The sequence below is a fragment of the Scyliorhinus torazame genome, chromosome 15 (assembly GCF_047496885.1).
Source record: "Scyliorhinus torazame isolate Kashiwa2021f chromosome 15, sScyTor2.1, whole genome shotgun sequence".
Taxonomy (NCBI): domain Eukaryota; kingdom Metazoa; phylum Chordata; class Chondrichthyes; order Carcharhiniformes; family Scyliorhinidae; genus Scyliorhinus; species Scyliorhinus torazame.
Genome location: NC_092721.1, coordinates 205,477,408 through 205,495,877, shown reverse-complemented (window position 1 = coordinate 205,495,877; position 18,470 = coordinate 205,477,408). Strand labels below are relative to the sequence as shown.

General features: G+C 48.5%; 1 protein-coding gene across 5 annotated transcripts in view; it reads right to left on the bottom strand.

The window, feature by feature from the left end:
- The window catches only part of LOC140392141 (nuclear mitotic apparatus protein 1-like), a 177,701-nt gene that overhangs the window by 23,641 nt on the left and 135,590 nt on the right, over positions 1-18,470 (bottom strand). For 4 of the 5 annotated variants that reach the window (XM_072477486.1, XM_072477487.1, XM_072477485.1 and 1 more), the window contains 7 exons: positions 12,789-12,830; positions 11,043-11,111; positions 8,486-8,587; positions 7,323-7,553; positions 5,252-5,442; positions 3,645-3,891; positions 1,274-1,562 (listed from right to left, as the gene is read on the bottom strand). In XM_072477486.1, coding sequence (XP_072333587.1) covers positions 1,274-1,562; positions 3,645-3,891; positions 5,252-5,442; positions 7,323-7,553; positions 8,486-8,587; positions 11,043-11,111; positions 12,789-12,830 — 1,171 coding nt within the window. The remainder of the gene's footprint in view (positions 1-1,273; positions 1,563-3,644; positions 3,892-5,251; positions 5,443-7,322; positions 7,554-8,485; positions 8,588-11,042; positions 11,112-12,788; positions 12,831-18,470) is intronic. The other variant, XM_072477488.1, reaches the window with a different exon arrangement.

Here is an 18,470-nt window from a genome sequence, read left to right as displayed (position 1 = left end):
TACATTAAAATAATTCAATGGGCAGCACGGTGGCGCAGTGGGTTAGCCCTGTTGCCTCACGGCGCCGAGGTCCCAGGTTCGATCCCGGCTCTGGGTCACTGTCCGTGTGGAGTTTGCACATTCTCCCCGTGTCTGCGTGGGTTTCACCCCCACAACCCAAAGATGTGCAGGGTAGGTGGATTGGCCACACTAAATTGCCCCTTAATTGGAAATAATGAATTGGGTACTCTAAATTTATATTTTAAAAAAAATAAAAATTCAATGTGTGCGTGCCTGAGCACCACTGCATGTTTGTTGCTTTGAGACACCATATCAGTGAGAGCATCTATCTCACCCCATCTCGTGTCTGTCTTGAGCTACAATCTTCAGTTAAACACGTACTGACCCTGCATCAACTACCGGCAAATTTTCACACATTCATAAACTCTTACAGCACAGGAGTATTGTACTGGGACGCTACGGTAGCACAGTGGTTAGCACAGTTGCTTCACAGCTCCAGGGTCCCAGGTTCGATTCCCGCTTGGGTCACTGTCTGTGCAGAGTCTGCACGTTCTCCCCGTGTCTGCGTGGGTTTCCTCCGGGTGCTCCGGTTTCCTCTCTCAGTCTAAGATGTGCAGGTTAAGTGGATTGGCCATGCTGAATTGCCCCTTAGTGTCCAAATATTTTGGGTGAGGTTACAGGGATAGGGTGGAGGCATGGGCTAAGTGGGGTGCTCTTTCCAAGTGCCGGTGCAGATTCAATGGGCCGAATGGCCTCCTTCTGCACTTAAATTCTATAATATATGATCCAACGTGCCTGCTCTAAATTGAGGGTCCAATTTGCTCCACTCCCCTGCCTTCGCCCCTAGTCCTGAGAAGTGCTTCTTTCAATTATTTATCCAATTCCCTCTTGAATGTTCCAGTTGAAACTGCTTCCACCAACCCTTCATGCATTTCGAAACAACTCATTGTGCAAAAATGCTCACATCGACTGCCACTCCTCCACTGGCAACAGCTTCTTCATTATTCTATTAACCCCGCTCAGAACTTTGAATACTTCCATTAAATCTCCTCTTGACTTCAGGCTCTAAGGGGAACAATCCCAGTTTCTCCAATGTCACCGTGTAACTGAAGTCCCTCACCCCGGTCCCATTCTAGTACATTTCCTTTCCCACTTTGCCAAGGATGTGACATCCTTTCTAAAGATGGTCTGAGAAATGGACACAATACTCCAGTTCAGCCACCTCGTCTGCACAATAACTCTGGTTTCTCCCCTCCTTTCCCCATCAACATACTTGAGGCGATGCTGCCAAACGAGGATAGCCTGGTGGACCTCCGAGTTGATGGCCGGTAGCCTGGCAGGTTCATCAAGGTGGCGGCTCCCAGGTCCTCCGTGTTACTGCTGTCCAGCGAGTCCTGGGACAGAGAGCGGTCAATGTTCGGCAGCGAAGTGGCAGAGGTGGGCCGGTTCTTCCGGCCTCTCCGGGAAGGCCGACCTGCAAGGTTAGGGTGGGAGGCGGAGGCCTGAATGCCTGAGAATGAAGAGTTTGAAGTGCTGGCTTCCTCATACTCAACTGTTTCCTTCTGTGAGGAAGGCAAGAGGAACAGAGTTTAACAAAGGAGAATACTCTCCAAGACAGCTGCTTATAGTCTGCACAATGTAACTATTGCTCGAGCAGAGGAAAAGGAATCTTCTTTAATTTAAGAAATATATTCTTGGGATATGAGTATTGTTGGCTAGGCCAGCATTTAATGCCTATTGCTAATAGTCCTTGAGAAGGTATCAATTACCTTTTGGAAGGGCTAATACAGGTAGGGAATATACAGTGAATGGTAGAACCCTCAAGAGTATTGAAAGTCAAAGAGATCTAGGAGTACAGGTCCACAGGTCATTGAAAGGGGCAACACAGGTGGAGAAGGTCGTCAAGAAGGCATACGGCATGCTTGCCTTCATTGGACGGGGCATTGAGTATAAGAATTGGCAAGTCATGTTGCAGCTGTATAGAACCTTAGTTAGGCCACACTTGGAGTATAGTGTTCAATTCTGGTCGCCACACTACCAGAAGGATGTGGAGGCTTTAGAGAGGGTGCAGAAGAGATTTACCAGAATGTTGCCTGGTATGGAGGGCATAAGCTATGAGGAGCGATTGAATAAACTCGGTTTGTTCTCTCTGGAACGAAGGAGGTTGAGGGGCGACCTGATAGAGGTCTACAAAATTATGAGGGGCATAGACAGAGTGGATAGTCAGAGGCTTTTCCCCAGGGTAGAGGGGTCAATTACTCGGGGGCATAGGTTTAAGGTGAGAGGGGCAAGGTTTAGAGTAGATGTACGAGGCAAGTTTTTTACGCAGAGGGTAGTGGGTGCCTGGAACTCGCTACCGGAGGAGGTAGTGGAAGCAGGGACGATAGGGACATTTAAGGGGCATCTTGACAAATATATGAATAGGATGGGAATAGAAGGATACGGACCCAGGAAGTGTAGAAGATTGTAGTTTAGTCGGGCAGTATGGTCGGCGCGGGCTTGGAGGGCCGAAGGGCCTGTTCCTGTGCTGTACATTTCTTTGTTCTTTGTTCTTTGTACCCTTTCAGGAGTGACAGTAGCTGGACTAATAATCCAGAGGCCCCAGGCTAATGCTCTGGGGACATGGGTTCAAATCCCTGATGGCAGCTGGTGGAATTTAAATTGAATTATAATAGGGGCAGCACGGTGGCGCAGTGGTTAGCACTGTCCGTGTGGAATTTGTACATTCTCTCCATGTTTGCGTGGGTCTCACCCCCACAACCCAAAAAGATGTGCAGGGTAGGTGGATTGGCCACGCTAAATTGCCCCTTAATTGGAAATAAAATAATTGGGTACTCTAAATTTATTTTAAAAAAAGAATTATAAATCTGGAATTCAAAGCTGGACTCAGTAATGTCCGGCATGACAGTCATCATCAAATTGTTGTGAAAATTCAGCTGCGTCACTTTAAGGAAATCTGCCGTGCTTACCCGGTCTGGCCTACATGTGACTCCAGACCCACAGCAGTGTGGTTCTCTCTTAACTGCCCTCTGAAATGGCCCAGCAAGCTAGTCAGTTCAAGGGCAATTCAGGATGGGCAACAAATACTGGCCCAGCCCAGCGATCCCATAACCTACGGAAGAATACATTTTTAAAAAAGCTGGTGGTGAGCTGCCTTCTTGAGCCGCTGCAGCCCATGAGGTGTAGGTACACCCACAGTGCTGTTAGGGAGGGAGTTCCGGGATTTTGACCCAGCGACAATGAAGGAACGGCGATATATTTCCAAGTCGGGATGGTGAGCAACTTGGGGGGGGGGGGGGGGGGGGGCGGTGGGGGAACCTCCTGGTGTTCCCAAGTGTCCGCTGCCCCGGTCCTTCTAGTTGGTAGAGGTCGTGGGTTTGGAAGGTGCTGCCGAAGGAACCTTGGGTGAGTTGCTGCCCTGCATCTTGAAGATGGTGCACATGGCTGCCACTGTGTGCTGGTGGCGGAGGGAGAAATTAAGTTATCAAGAAAAGGCAGACCACCTTCATTAACATATAATGCAAGTTGCTGAGTGCTCCCATTAGTGGGGTTGACTAAGAAAGAAAAACTTCATTATATCTGGAATTACATTTGCCCTTGCAGAATCCTCCACCCCCACGATAGAGAGAGGTTTCTATCCTTACCTTTGTCATGAGGATGTTAATGACTTGGGTTGTGCGCCTCCGCCCAGAGCGTGTTTTCTTGGTTGAATCCAGGCTCAGGTCCCCGAGGGAGCTGAGGCTGGTGTCCAATTTGGACTGGCCCCGGCTGGGCAGTGGGGTGAAGTACAGCGAGTCCAGGGATTCTTGGCTTCCACGCTGTTTCTGTGCAGCCTGAGACCCAGCTCCCTTTCGAGCTGCGACGGGGGTCTTGAAAGCTGCTTTGCCGCTCCTGGGGAATAAAGGAAAGTTAAAAACGCTGGGCTTGCTTAGCACAAAGGAGGAATTACTGGGAATACAAGTCAGCAGAGAGAGACTGAAGGGGAAAGTCCAGTGACAGGGCCAGGTCCAGCACTAGCAAGAACTCTGTTCATACCTGACAATCTCACAGCTAGGTTAGAACTTCAGTTTTTTAAACTTTATATTCAGCTTAAACCTTCTTATCCTGGCAGTATTGCACCTGTGTGTTCTGGTATTACAGATATACTCTGCCAGGTATTTGCAATACCTGCTTAATTTTGAGATTCAGTGACAGCTCATAATCAGAGGCAGTGTGAGCAGGTCTCTGTCCCTTTGCTCCACTGCATTCTCACTGGCGAGTAGTGCGCTGCAGACTTGTTTTCTGCACCATCCTGTTGGAGACAGGGATCATACAGCATATCTTTCCCTCCTTGGTGTCAGCTAACGAGCACTGCACTTGGTCCATCAGAAATGTTAATTTCACAGGCGGCACTGTGGCTAGCATTGCTGCCTATGGCGCAGAGGACCCGGGTTCGAATCCGGGCCCTGGGTCACTGTCCATGTGGAGTTTGCACATTCTCCCCGTGTTTGCGTGGGTTTCACTCCCACAACCCAAAGATGTGCAGGGTAGGTGGATTGGCCACGCTAAATTGCCCCTTAATTGGAAAAAAATAATTGGGTACTCTACATTTATTAAAAAAAGAAATGTTGATTTCACATTCGCCTGGGATTTTCATAGGACCATCTGCCTTCACGTTAATAGATTTGCCTCCAGGAAAGATAAATTCAGAACTACTTACAAGTCCTCCATTATCTCACATATAGGGCAAATTTCAAACTGGATCTTCAATTGTCAGGGCTAACCAGACATTATTCTTTTTCTTTTTAAAAAAAATTTGGAGAGTACCCAATTCATTTTTTCCAATTAAGGGGCAATTTAGCGTGGCCAATCCACCTACCCTGCACATCCTTGGGTTGTGGGAGCGAAACGCATGCAGACACGGGGAGAATGTGCAAACTCCACACGGACAGTGACCCAGAGCCAGGATCGAACCTGGGACCTCGGCACCGTGAGGGAGCAGTGCTAACCACTGCGCTACCCTGCTGTACAGGCTAACCAGACATCACAGTAAAACCGTATCCTATTCTTACTTGTCATCCAGAAATACACCCTGTCCCAATGCTCACCAATTAATACCTAATTAATTTTTAACAATGTCTCAATGGCGTGTGCACTTGATGGACCGAATGGCCTCCTTTACACTGTAGGTATTCTATTTAATTTGTTGTAAAATACTTTGGGATGTCCAGAGGTGGTGAAAGTGGCTGCGTAAATGAAAAGTTTCTTTTACCTGCCCCCTGTATTCTCCCACATCACTGTTGTCTCCTCCAAGTCACTCAGCTCAATACTGTCCTTGCTGAAATCAGCTTCCGATTCTCCAGCTCGAGAGGATGTCCTGCGATTATCAGCGCGGGATCTCACAGTTCCGATGGTCGGGCGTGACTTCTCCAGCTCCCTCAGTTGCCGCTCAGTGAATTCCACCTATCGAGTGTGCACACAGGAGAACAATCATTTCAGTTGCACAACTACAGGAGACACAGGAGCAGCAAATATTTCAATCACAAATGAGGAGGAGGCCAGATCTGGATTCCTCACACTTTCAAATGGCCGCAGTATCCTTTCTACATCCAAAGGTTTCACATCAAGTTAGTCCGTGACTGATCTGCATCCTAACGCCATCCACGTGCCTTGGCTACATGTTCCTCAATAGCATGGTAGCACAGGCACGATAGCACAGTGGTTAGCACAGCTGCTTCACAGCTCCAGGGTCCCAGGTTCGATTCCCAGCTTGGGTCACTGTCTATGCGGAGTCTGCACGTTCTCCCCGTGGGTTTCCTCCGGGTGCTCCCGTTTCCTCCCACAGTCCAAAAATCTGCAGGTTAGGTGGATTGGCCAAACTAAATTGCCCTTAAGTGTCCAAAAATGTTAGACTGGGTTACGGGGATACTGTGGAGGTGTGGGGTGCTCTTTCCAAGGGTCGGCGCAGACTCGATGGGCCAAATGGCCTTCTTCTGCACTGTAAATTCTATGTAATACCCTTTGTGGCTGGTAAAAGCTCAGATTTCAAATCATCAATTGAGCTGTGGGTTTTGAGGGTGAGTGTTGCACCCGTCTGCCATGCTCTTGCGGGCAGAAGCGATTCTTAACTTCTCTCCGGGATAACCTGGGCCAGGACTTCACAGCCCCACAGCTTGCGTGTGCCCCCCAGCCACCCCACCCTCTCCAGCGATGAGGCGGGCCGCTTACTTTGCCATTTACTTCAGCATAACCGTAATATCTGGCCAGGCGGCTGGGGCCATTAAACCCTAACCCTGGTTCTGACCCCACTGTCTGTGACCCACAGAAGTTTTTACCAAACCCAACAATTTCTTTCAAGAGCATAAAATCCGCAATCACATCACTCCCCAATCATCTGTATCCCAAGGAACACAAGCCTAATTCCCTTCTGAAAAGCACGGAGGGTGGTCCTACAACATGTGGACTGTAGCGGTTTTAAGCGGCAGCTCCCCTGCACCGTCACAAGCCAATTACGCTCACGTCCCATCAATGAATAAATAGAAAAGCACCTCTCCTCATAATCTAACCCTTGCAGCTCTGCTACCATTCTGCACTGCACTCCTCCCAAGATCGATACTTCGGGCAGCACGCTATAGGAAGGATATGAACACATTGAAGAGAGTGCAGAAGAGGTTTACAACAATGGTTCCAGGGATGAGAGACTTCACAGTTGAGGATAGATTGGCGAGGGTGAGACTATTCCCCCTTGGAGAGAAGGCGGCTCAGAGGAGATCTGGTTGGTCTGTTCAAAATCATGAGGGGGCTGGACAGAGTTCCAGCTGGTAAAAGGAAGAAGAACGAGAGGGCACAGATCATTTGCAAAATTGGCAAACGTGATGCGAGAAAAATCTTTCTCACACGAGTGGTTTGGGTCTGGAATGCGCTGCCTGGCGGTGTGGTGGAGGCAGGTTCATTCGAGGCTTTCTAGATGATTGCTTGATCAGAAAGGCAGAGCAATGGTACTAAGTTACAATGCCCATTTGGAGAGCCGTACACTACGATGGGCCAAATGGCCTCCTTCTGCGCTGTAACAATTCTGTGATAGTCGTCTTTAAAACGTGATATCTAGAGCTTTAGACCACTTCTGGTCATCGTGCGTGATCAGAATATTGTACAGCTCCAGCAAATTCTCCTCCCTTTAACCCCCCAGCCCTCTAGCATATGAAGACTAACATCTCGTTAGCTGTTTACAAATCATTTTAGTACCTGACAACACTTTAGTGATCAGTGTACTTGGACCGCGTATCACTTTGGTCTTCCCCTGTTCCTACTGTTAAAAGTTCCTATCTCATTGCTTTGTGTACCTGCGCAGCGATGGTCTTGTTCTTCTGGGTGGCCTCCTTCAACTCCTTTGCTGACTGCTGCAACTCCTTGTGCAGTTGTTGGGACTCGCCACGCAGCTCCACACCTTCCTGCTTTGCTGTGGCGAGCTGCTGTTCCAGGGTGGAGATGTCCTTCGCACTGGCCTCCAACTTCTGTGTCAGCTCAAGATTCAGCATCTTCTTGCTGTCGTAGTGAGTCTTTGCCTTATCCAACTGTTTCGGTGGGTTTAGGGGTGGAAATACAAAGAAGCGCAATGAAACATGACCAGAAAAATCATTGCTCCAAGGTTTGAACGGCATGCCCTGTTTCACTCATCACCCCCTGTGCTCGCTCACCTACACCTACTCATAGGAACACAAGAAATAGGAGCAAGCATTGCCCATTCGAGCTTGTTCCACCATTCAATACTATCATGGTTAGTCTTGGGTTTCAACATCACTTTCTTGTCTGCTCCCCATATACCCGACGCCCCCAAAATCTCTGTTTCAGTTTTAAATATATTCAACGATGGAATTCACAACACCCTACTGAAGGAAAAAAACAAAGATTCATGACCCTCTGAGCGAAATAATTTCTCATCATCAACCCCCCGCCCCACCCCCCCAACCCATCCCATCCTGAGACTGTGTCCGTGAATTGGACCATTGATTTTAATATTGGCACTTTTGATCTCCAATCCCTCCATGACCTCCTTTCCCATCACTATATCCTTCTCCAACCCCATAACCTTACAAGTCTGAAATCTTTCAATTCTACCCTCTTGGGCATTTCTGACCTTACTTGCCACTGGTGGCTGTACCTTGAATTGCCTAAACCCCAAGTGCTAGAATTCTCTACCTAAACTCCTCTCCTTCCTTTGAGACATTCCATTATACCAAGCCTTTGTTCACTTGCCCTAATATCTTTCGTGACTCAAGTGTCCAAATTTCATTTAATAATCACTGCTGCGAAGCTAGTTGGGCTGTTTAACATGTTAAAGGTGCTATATAAATGCACGTTGTAGTTATACCCTCATTGCCTCCCTCTGTGGGACACTGAACCACAGCAGAACATTCAACAGAAATTTGGCTGCGTAAATGCAATAACAAAAATGAATACGCCCCCACGGGTTTAGTCACGGCCGACCTCCAGCTGACGGACAAACCTGGGCTTTGATATGCTGCACGACCTCCTCCTTCTTCTCAAGCTGTGCATTAAGCTCCTGCACTTGCTGCTCCAATCTCTCCTGTGCCTCGTTATCACGCGCCTACAATTGCAGTGCAGTTTGTGGTTAGATAAAGTTAGAAAGGAGTGATCCACTCAATAACTGATACAATTGGGAATCGTGGAGGAAATCATCAGGCCAGATACACACTAGGATGCCATTTGACCCATCGTGCTGTTGCTGTATCAATTTAAACTAATTCCAATGTCTCATAGCCCTTTATCAATCCCAAACTAATCCCACTGACCTGCTCTCTTAACCGTGGCCCTGGGTGGATCCTAAACTATTCCACAGCCCTGTTATTGCAATGTTAGGCCAATGATGGTGCCAATTTGTGCACAAGGCTCCACAAACAGTAATGAAATAATGACTTGGTACTGTGGATTTTGCTCTTAATAAAAGGGGTTTGGTTGAGGGATAAATATGTGTCTTGGGTGATGGGGGTGACCTTTCCACTCTCAAAGTCCTGGATCCAAAGCTCGGCAAGTGGCTCCCTCAGGAAGCCAAACCCGTTTAGGCATTTCTTCCACTTAAAAAGACCCTGAACATAGGGGCGTGATTCTCCGACCCATCGCCGGGGGCTGGCGTGAATCCCGCCCCCGCCGTGTCCCGAATTCTCTGCTACCAGAGATTCGGCGGGGGCGGGAATCGCGCCACGCTGGCCAGCGGGCCCACCCCCGGCGATTCTCCGGCCCGCGATGGGCCGAAGTCCCGCCGCTGTCAACCCTCGCCCGCCGGCGTGGATTAAACCTCCTTTTGAACGGCGGGACAAGGCGGCGCGGGCAGGCTCTGGGGTCCAGGGGGAGCGTGGGGCGATCTGGCCCCGGGGATGCCCCCACAGTGGCTTGGCCCGCGATCGGGGCCCACCGATCCGCGGGCGGGCCTGTGCCATGGGGGCACTCTTTTTCTTCCGCCTTTGCCATGGTCTTCACCCCTGCCCCTGATCTTTTCTGTTGAAAGCATGCATCAGGATGATTCCAAGAGCCGCCGCAATCCAAGGGGTTTTTCAAGTTTAATACGGTCTAATACACTAGCTACATGTGGCTTATTCATAGATTATCATAGAATTTACAGTGCAGAAGGAGGCCATTTGGCCCATCGAGTCTGCACCGGCTCTTGGAAAGAGCACACTACCCAAGGTCAACACCGCCACCCTATCCCCATAGCCCAGTAACCCCACCCAACACTAAGGGCAGTTTTGGACACTAAGGGCAATTTATCATGGCCAATCCACCTAACCTGCACATCTTTGGACTGTGGGAGGAAACCGGAGCACACGGGGAGGATGTGCAGACTCCGCACAGACAGTGATCCAAGCCGGAATCGAACCTGGGACCCTGGAGCTGTGAAGCAATTGTGCTAACCACTGTGCTACCGTGCTGCCCTATTGGGAATCCATTTCTGATTAATAAGTTCAATTAACCTTTGGTCACAAGGAGCAAGTGTGAATGTGAAACATTTATGAGCAATTGTTGCGAAATTGGAAATCTGTTCAAGTTTTTGTTTTGATTGTTGTAGCTGCGTTACTCCCTTGGTTACTGAAATTATAGTTTTACGGCACAAAGTGGCCGCTTGGCCCATCGTGTCTATACTGTAAAGTGCTGCACTGTTAGAGATGCAAACTTGCAGATTCGATGTCAAACTGAGGCGCTTTCTGCCTTCGGAGGATGTGAAAGATCCCAGTGTTACTTTGAGGGAGAGCAGGTGCAGTTTGTGATGTTGTCTGTTTTCTTTGTCTGGATGTCTTGAATGTGCAGTGTTTAACAAAGAATATCAAGCGATGTTAATTAACAAAGCTGATTTATTAACACTACTTTAAACTAGATTTAGAATACCAAACTCATTATTTCCAATTAAGGGGCAATTTAGCGTGGCTAATCCACCTACTCTGCACATCTTTGGGTTGTGGGGGCCAAACCCACGCAGACATGGAGAGAATGTGCAAACTCCACACGGACAGTGACCCATAGCCGGGATCGAACCTGGGACCTTGCTAAACACGCCCCTACTTTAAACTAGATTTGAACGTATTCCTAAGTACAAAGTAAAATAAACTATGTTATAACTTTAACTACAGAACTCTCACAATATAAAAGTACTCTATCTCACACCTAAACACCTCCCGAAGCAAGGGTGGTCACATGATATATATGCGACTGCTCTTGATGGTGGTAAGATGTATTTACATAAAATTGTTAACCCTACACCTCCCATACAATATCTATATTGTTACACAGTTCTCCTTGGTGCTCTGGCTGATGATTATCCCTAAAACAAAATCAAATTGTCCAGTCTGTTCATGGGAACTTGCTGTGCATAAATTGGATGCTGCATTTCCTGTAACAGGATCGAGCCTGGGACCTTGCTAAACACGCCCCTACTTTGTGCGGGCAAAGCTGGACACAAACCCAGATATCATTAGGGAGTCAGAATGATGAGAGATCCAACCAGTGGTCCCAATCAAAGCAACGAGGTACTCGGCGTCCCAGTGCCTTACCTGGAGTTTCTGCAGCTTACTTTTAGCTGTTGTGTCGTGCTGGGCCAGCTTCTGATTCAGATCTGCAACCTGGAACAAACCAAACAGTTTCCCATTACGGTGGGACAAGACCTTGGGCACTCTTGAGGTGGGTTGGGTGGTGACCAGCAGTCGGTCAAAAAGGGGCTTCGGAGACAGACTTCACAATGTAATTTCTTCAAGGGTGGGCAGGAGAGGGAAGACTGAAAAGGAGAATTAAAAAAAAAAAATTGCAGCTATTGGACGGAAAGCAGGAAGTTCAAATTATACCAGATCTTGAGAGAAATAAAGACTTGCATTTCTCTCGTGTGCTTCATGACCAGCATCGGAAAGAGTTTTACAGTCACTGAAGTGTCGTCATTGTTGCAATGCAGCAAATTGTAGCAGACAATTTGCACACAAAACTCTCCAAATCAGCAATGGGATAATGACTGGATAATTTATTTCAGTAATGTTGATGGAAGGTTTAATATTGGCCAGAATACTGAAGAACTGCCCTGCTCTTCCTCGAAATGGTAACTTCCAGATCCCCACCATCCTCCGGGTGAAAAGGTTTCTCCTCAAATTCCTTCTAAATCTCCTGCCCCTTACCTTAAATCTTTGCCCCTCCCTGGTTATTGTCCCCTGCATTAAGGGTAAAGGTTTCTTCCTATCTACCGTATCAATGCCCCTCATAATTTTGTGCACTTCAATCAGGTCACCCCTCAGCCTTCTTTGCTCGAAGGCCCAGAATAACCAGCCTCTCCTGACAGCTGAAACACTCCAGCCCCTGATGGATCTCCTCTGTACCCTCTCTAGTGCAATCACATCCTTCCTGTAGTGTGACAACCAGAACTGCACACAGTACTTCACTATGCCTTGGCTAAGAAAGGCAAGTATCCCACAGGCCTTCTTAACCACCTTACCTACCTGTCCTGCTGCCTTCAGGATCTATGGACATGCTCCCCAAGGACCTCTGTATTCCCTGGTGTTTTACCGTTCATTGTATATTCCTTTGCCTGGTTAGTCCTCCCAAAATGCCTCACACTCTTCAGGGTTAAATTCCATTTGCCACTGGTCTGCCCATCTATATCGTCCTGCAATGTGGTTGCGTGCCCAGACTGGATGCAATACTCCAGAGGGTGCCCGACGCAAGCATCACGTCCTCATTTTTGAATATTGGCCTTTGAGGCTGTGCAGGGAAAATGGATCAAACTTGAACAAACGCGAGTTCCTACTTCTTCAGGAACACAGAAACAGGAGCGGGCTATTTAGATCCTCTGGCCTGTTCCGCCATTCGTGACTGATTGGGATACGCGTTAGAAAAGTAAGGGGTTACCCATCAAGGTATTTAAAGGGATAAAGCAGATTCCCACTGGTTGGAGAGTCCAAAATAAGAGGGCACCATCTTCAAATTGACACTAGGCCATGCAAGAGTGAGATCCGGAGCCATTTTCTCTACAGAAAAAATCCTGGAAATCGACAACTGTCTCCCAAAAAACTGTGGACACTGGGATTGATTTAATTTTTTTTCTTTAAGACTGTTATCTATAGACATCTGACAATTAAGGGCATCACTGGATATGGAGCAAAAGATGGGAAAATGGAATTGAAGTACACATCAGCCATCACCTGACTGAACGGCAGAAAAGGCTTCAGATGCCAAATGGCTGACTCCTGCTCCACTCCAGACACAAATTACAAGCACCATTCATCGTCACGCACAGCCAGCACGGAGCAAGATTTTACCTTCTGGTTCTCTGTAGCCAGCTTCTTCTGCAGTTCTTCAACCTGTACAGAGGCAAAGAGGGAATGAATTGTTTATTCCAGAGTCAGATCAGACACAGCTCGGCTGTTAGCCACACGCCGCTATTCCACAGAATTCCTATGTCACTCTGCTATTTAAGGTTAGAGAGGGAAACCAGGGAATTATGGACCAGCTGGCCATGTCGATAGGAAATTCCAAGACTCTATAATTAAGAGCAGATAGCGGAACACCTTGAACATTTTCAGTTGGTCAGGGAGAGCAAGTATGGATCGGTAAAGAGCCAGGACGGATCATTAAAGAGCCAGGACGGATCGGTAAAGAGCCAGCATGGATCGGTAAAGAGCCAGGACGGATCGGCAACGAGCCAGGACGGATCGGCAACGAGCCAGGACGGATCGGCAAAGAGCCAGGACGGATCGGCAAAGAGCCAGGACGGATCGGCAACGAGCCAGGACGGATCGGCAAAGAGCCAGGACGGATCGGCAAAGAGCCAGGACGGATCGGCAAAGAGCCAGGACGGATCGGCAAAGAGCCAGGACGGATCGGCAAAGAGCCAGGACGGATCGGCAAAGAGCCAGGACGGATCGGCAAAGAGCCAGGGCGGATCGGTAAAGAGCCAGCGCGGATCGGCAAAGAGCCAGGACGGATCGGCAAAGAGCCAGGACGGATCGGCAAAAAGCCAGGACGGATCGGTAAAGAGCCAGCGCGGATCAGCAAAGAGCCAGGGCGGATCGGTAAAGAGCCAGGGCGGATCGGCAAAGAGCCAGGGCGGATCGGCAAAGAGCCAGGGCGGATCGGCAAAGAGTCAGGGCGGATCGGTAAAGAGCCAGCATGGATCGGTAAAGAGCCAGGGCGGATCGGTAAAGAGCCAGGGCGGACCGGTAAAGAGCCAGGACGGATCGGTAAAGAGCCAGGACGGATCGGTAAAGAGCCAGGACGGACCGGGAAAGAGCCAGGACGGATCGGTAAAGAGCCAGGACGGATCGGTAAAGAGCCAGGACGGATCGGTAAAGAGCCAGGGCGGATCGGCAAAGAGCCAGGGCGGATCGGTAAAGAGCCAGCGCGGATCGGCAAAGAGCCAGGACGGATCGGCAAAGAGCCAGGACGGATCGGCAAAAAGCCAGGACGGATCGGTAAAGAGCCAGCGCGGATCAGCAAAGAGCCAGGGCGGATCGGTAAAGAGCCAGGGCGGATCGGCAAAGAGCCAGGGCGGATCGGCAAAGAGCCAGGGCGGATCGGCAAAGAGTCAGGGCGGATCGGTAAAGAGCCAGCATGGATCGGTAAAGAGCCAGGGCGGATCGGTAAAGAGCCAGGGCGGACCGGTAAAGAGCCAGGACGGATCGGTAAAGAGCCAGGACGGATCGGTAAAGAGCCAGGACGGACCGGTAAAGAGCCAGGACGGATCGGTAAAGAGCCAGGACGGATCGGTAAAGAGCCAGGACGGATCGGTAAAGAGCCAGGGCGGATCGGCAAAGAGCCAGGACGGATCGGTAAAGAGCCAGGACGGATCGGTAAAGAGCCAGGACGGACCGGTAAAGAGCCAGGACGGACCGGTAAAGAGCCAGGACGGACCGGTAAAGAGCCAGGACGGACCGGTAAAGAGCCAGGACGGACCGGTAAAGAGCCAGGACGGACCGGTAAAGAGCCAGGACGGACCGGTAAAGAGCCAGGACGGATCGGTAAAGAGCCAGGACGGATCGGTAAAGAGCCAGGACGGATCGGTAAAGAGCCAGGACGGATCGGTAAAGAGCCAGGACGGATCGGTAAAGAGCCAGGGCGGATCGGTAAAGAGCCAGGACGGATCGGTAAGGAGCCAGGACAGATCGGTAAAGAGCCAGGACGGATCGGTAAAGAGCCAAGGCGGATCGGTAAAGAGCCAGCATGGATCGGTAAAGAGCCAGGACGGATCGGTAAAGAGCCAATATGGATCGGTAAAGAGCTGGTATGAATCGGTAAAGAGCCAGGACGGATCGGTAAAGAGCCAATATGGATCGGTAAAGAGCTGGTATGGATTGGTAATGAGCCGGTACGGATTGGTAAAGAGCCAGTATGGATTGGTAAAGGATAGGCCATGCCTGATGAATTGGATTTAATGCTTTAGGAAGTTGACTAAAGTAGTGGGAATGTCTTTGTATGTTATTTATGTGGACTTCAGAAGATATTTGCCAAAGTTCCTCATAAGTGACCGTAGCTAAAGATGAAACTAATGCCACTGCATAGGCAAGTTAGTGACCTAAAATCATAGACTGGTTACTCAACAGAGAAGGAGGCTATTCAGTCCATTGTGGCAGTGCTGGCCCGCTGAAGGAGAGATTCACCTGGTGCCACTCTCCAGCCTTCGCCCCATAGCTCTGCAAATGCTTATTTTTCAGATCATTAACCAATTCCTTTTCGAAAGCCTCGACTGACCCGGCCCCCACTGCATCTCAGGCAGCACATTACAGACGCTAACCATTCGCTGCGTGAAAAAGAAAATTCTCATGCCGCTGTTGCTTCTTCTGCCAATTACCTTAAAACTGTGCCCGCTGGTTCTTAATCCTTCGATCTACTCTGCCAGGGTTTTCATGATTTTGAACCTCTATCAAATCTCCTCTCAATCATCTCCAGGAAAAACAGTCCCAACTTCGCCAATCTATCTACCCAAGGAGTATTTCTGTATCCTCTCTAAGGTCGACACATCCTTCCTGAACAGTGGTGCCCAGAATCTGGTGGAATACTTGGGTTGAAGCCAAATTAATGTTTGGTCCAGGTTTAATATAACCCCCTTGCTTTCATACTCTATGCCTAGGAAGCTGACTGATATATGAACATACACACCCCGTCTGCTCCTGAACCTCCTTTAGAATTGCACCTTTTATTTTAGATTGTTTCTCCACATTCCTGTTAACAAAATTAATCAATTCACTCTTCTCTGCTGCCTCTTATTCATCCACCTTGTCCTTGGGTGGCATGGACAAGCTGGGCCGAAGGGCCTGTTACCATGCTGTAAACATTTCATGACCTGTCAATATCTTTTTGAAGTTCGACACTATCCTCCTCATGGTTCACAATACTTACAAAGTTTTGTATCACCTTCAAATCATGAAATTGGTCCCTGTTTTATTAATATATATCAGGAAGTGGAGACTGAACATCGACACCCCAACCCTCCCCAATACAAACCTTTCTTCAGCCTGAAAGCATCAATTAACCACCACTCTCCATTTCCAAGCACCCAGACAATTTTCATCCATGCTCTTGCTGATCCCTTTTATTCCATCAGCTCTAACTTTGCTCATAAATCTGTTGTGCAGCACTTTATCCAATGCCCTTTAGTTCGGAAAATGACCGAGTTGGAAACAGAAAAGAGGAATAATGTTCAAATGCTCCAATTGCTCTAACAAGAATGTGCCTTGTGATGTACAAAGATACAAAGAACAGCACAGCACAGGACCAGGTCCTTCGGCCCTCTAAGCCTGCACCGATCATGGTGTCTGTCTGCACTTCCAGGTCTGTCTTTATTTCCATCCGATTCATGTACTTGTCAAGATGCACCTTAAACGTCATCCAGCAAGTTCCAGGCACTCACCACTGTGTAAAAGAAACTCGCCTTACACATCTCCTCTAAACTTTGCCCCTCGCACATTAAACCCATGTCCACTGATAATTGAACCTTCCACCCTGGGAAAAAGCATTTAACTATCCACTCTGTCCATGCCTCTCATAATATTGTAAACCTGTATCAGGCCGCAGTCAAACTCCGTCGTTCCAGTAAAAACAATCCGAGTTTATCCAACTTCTTCTCCTCATAGCTTATTAAAAAAATTTAGTGTACCAAATTCATATTTTCCAATTAAGGGGCAATTTAGCATAGGGCCAATCCACCTACCCTGCACATCTTTGGGTTGTGGAGGCGAAACCCACGCAAACACGGGGAGAATGTGCAAACTCCACATGGACAGTGACCCAGAGCCGGGATCGAACCTGGGACCTCGGTGCCGTGAGATAGCAGGGCTATCCACTGCACCACCATGCCGCCCTTCTCCTCATAGGTAATACCCTCCAGACTAGGCAACATCCTGATAAACCTCTTCTGTACCCTCTCCAAAGCCTCCACATCCTCCTGGTAGTGAGGCGACCATAATTGTGCGCAATATTCCAAGTGTGGCCGTACTAAGCTTCTGTACAGCTGCAGCATGACTTGCCAATTTTTATACTCAATGCCCCGGCTGATGAGGTAAGGACGCCCTATGTCTTTTTGACTACCTTCTCCACCTGTGTTGCCACTTTCAGGGATCTGTGGACCTGTATGCCCTGATCTCTTTGCCTGTCAATACTCCCAAAGGGTTCTGCCATTTACTGTATAATTTCCACCTGTATTAGACCTTCCAAAATGAAATAACTCGCATTTGTCCGGATTAAACTCCATGTGCCCAAGTGTCCAACTGATCTATATCCTGCTGTATCACAGTCTTCATCACTATTCGCAACTCCACCAACCTCTGTGTTGTCCGTAAACTTATTAATCAGACCGGTTACATTTTCCTCCAAATCATTTATATATACTACGAACATCAAAGGTCCCTGCAGAGCAGCACTCAAAATGGTATACTTGTGGAGAGGGGGTCAGCCACATTAGATTCCTGCGGACTGCCTGCCTGCTCCTTCTAGCGGTCACCCATCTGCCTGCTTGCACCTTGGTGTGTAACTACATCTCTAAAACTTCTGTCTATGAAGCTTTCCGCCACCTGCATTCTCCTAAGTGCATCCAACTGCTGCTCCAACCGATCCTTGTGGTCTGTGAGGAGCTGCAATTGGGTACATGTCCTGCATATGTAGTTGTCCGGAACTCTGGAAGAATCACGATCTCGCACATCTCACAGGTGAAGCACTTTACCCCACTGACTGACATGTCTAGAAGTAATATTTATTTATCATAAATACTTATTAAATTAAGTTACAATTAACTATATGGTCCCAACGCTAGATTTCTACTATAAATATTAAATACACTATCTCCGCCATCTGGTTTAGTTACCCGTCTACTTAGTTAATTAAATCGTTTTTCAATTTTTTTTTCAAATTTAGTGCAGATCGCCTAACAGCCAGCCGCCGCAGCTTTACTGTGACGTCACTTTTTCAGTACTTACTTTAAATACTCACTGCTCCGATGCTCTGCTCTCCGACACTGGTTCCTGGAAGCTAGGCCATGAATCCCTGAGGTAAGTTACTTTATATACTCACCGCTCCGATACTCCGCTCTCCGAGACTGCTCCTTAAAGACTAGGTCGTGAATCGCTGAGGTAAGTTACTTTATGTACTCACTACTCTGATACTCCGCTCTCCGAGACTGCTCCCTGAAGACTAGGCCATGAATTCGGAGGTAAGTTGCTTTATGTACTCACCGCTCCAATACTCCGTCCTCCGACACTGGTCCTGGAAATAGGCCGTGAATCGCCGAGGTAAATTAGTTCAGATACTCACCCGTCAGATGCTCTGCCCTCTGACACTGCTCCCTGGAGACAAGGCAAGAATCATAGAATTTACAGTGCAGAAGGAGGCCATTCAGCCCATCGAGTCTGCACCGGCCCTCAGAAAGAGCATCCACTTAAGCCCACATCTCCACCCTATCCCCATAACCCAGTAACCCCACCTAACCTTTTTGACACTAAGGGGCAATTTAG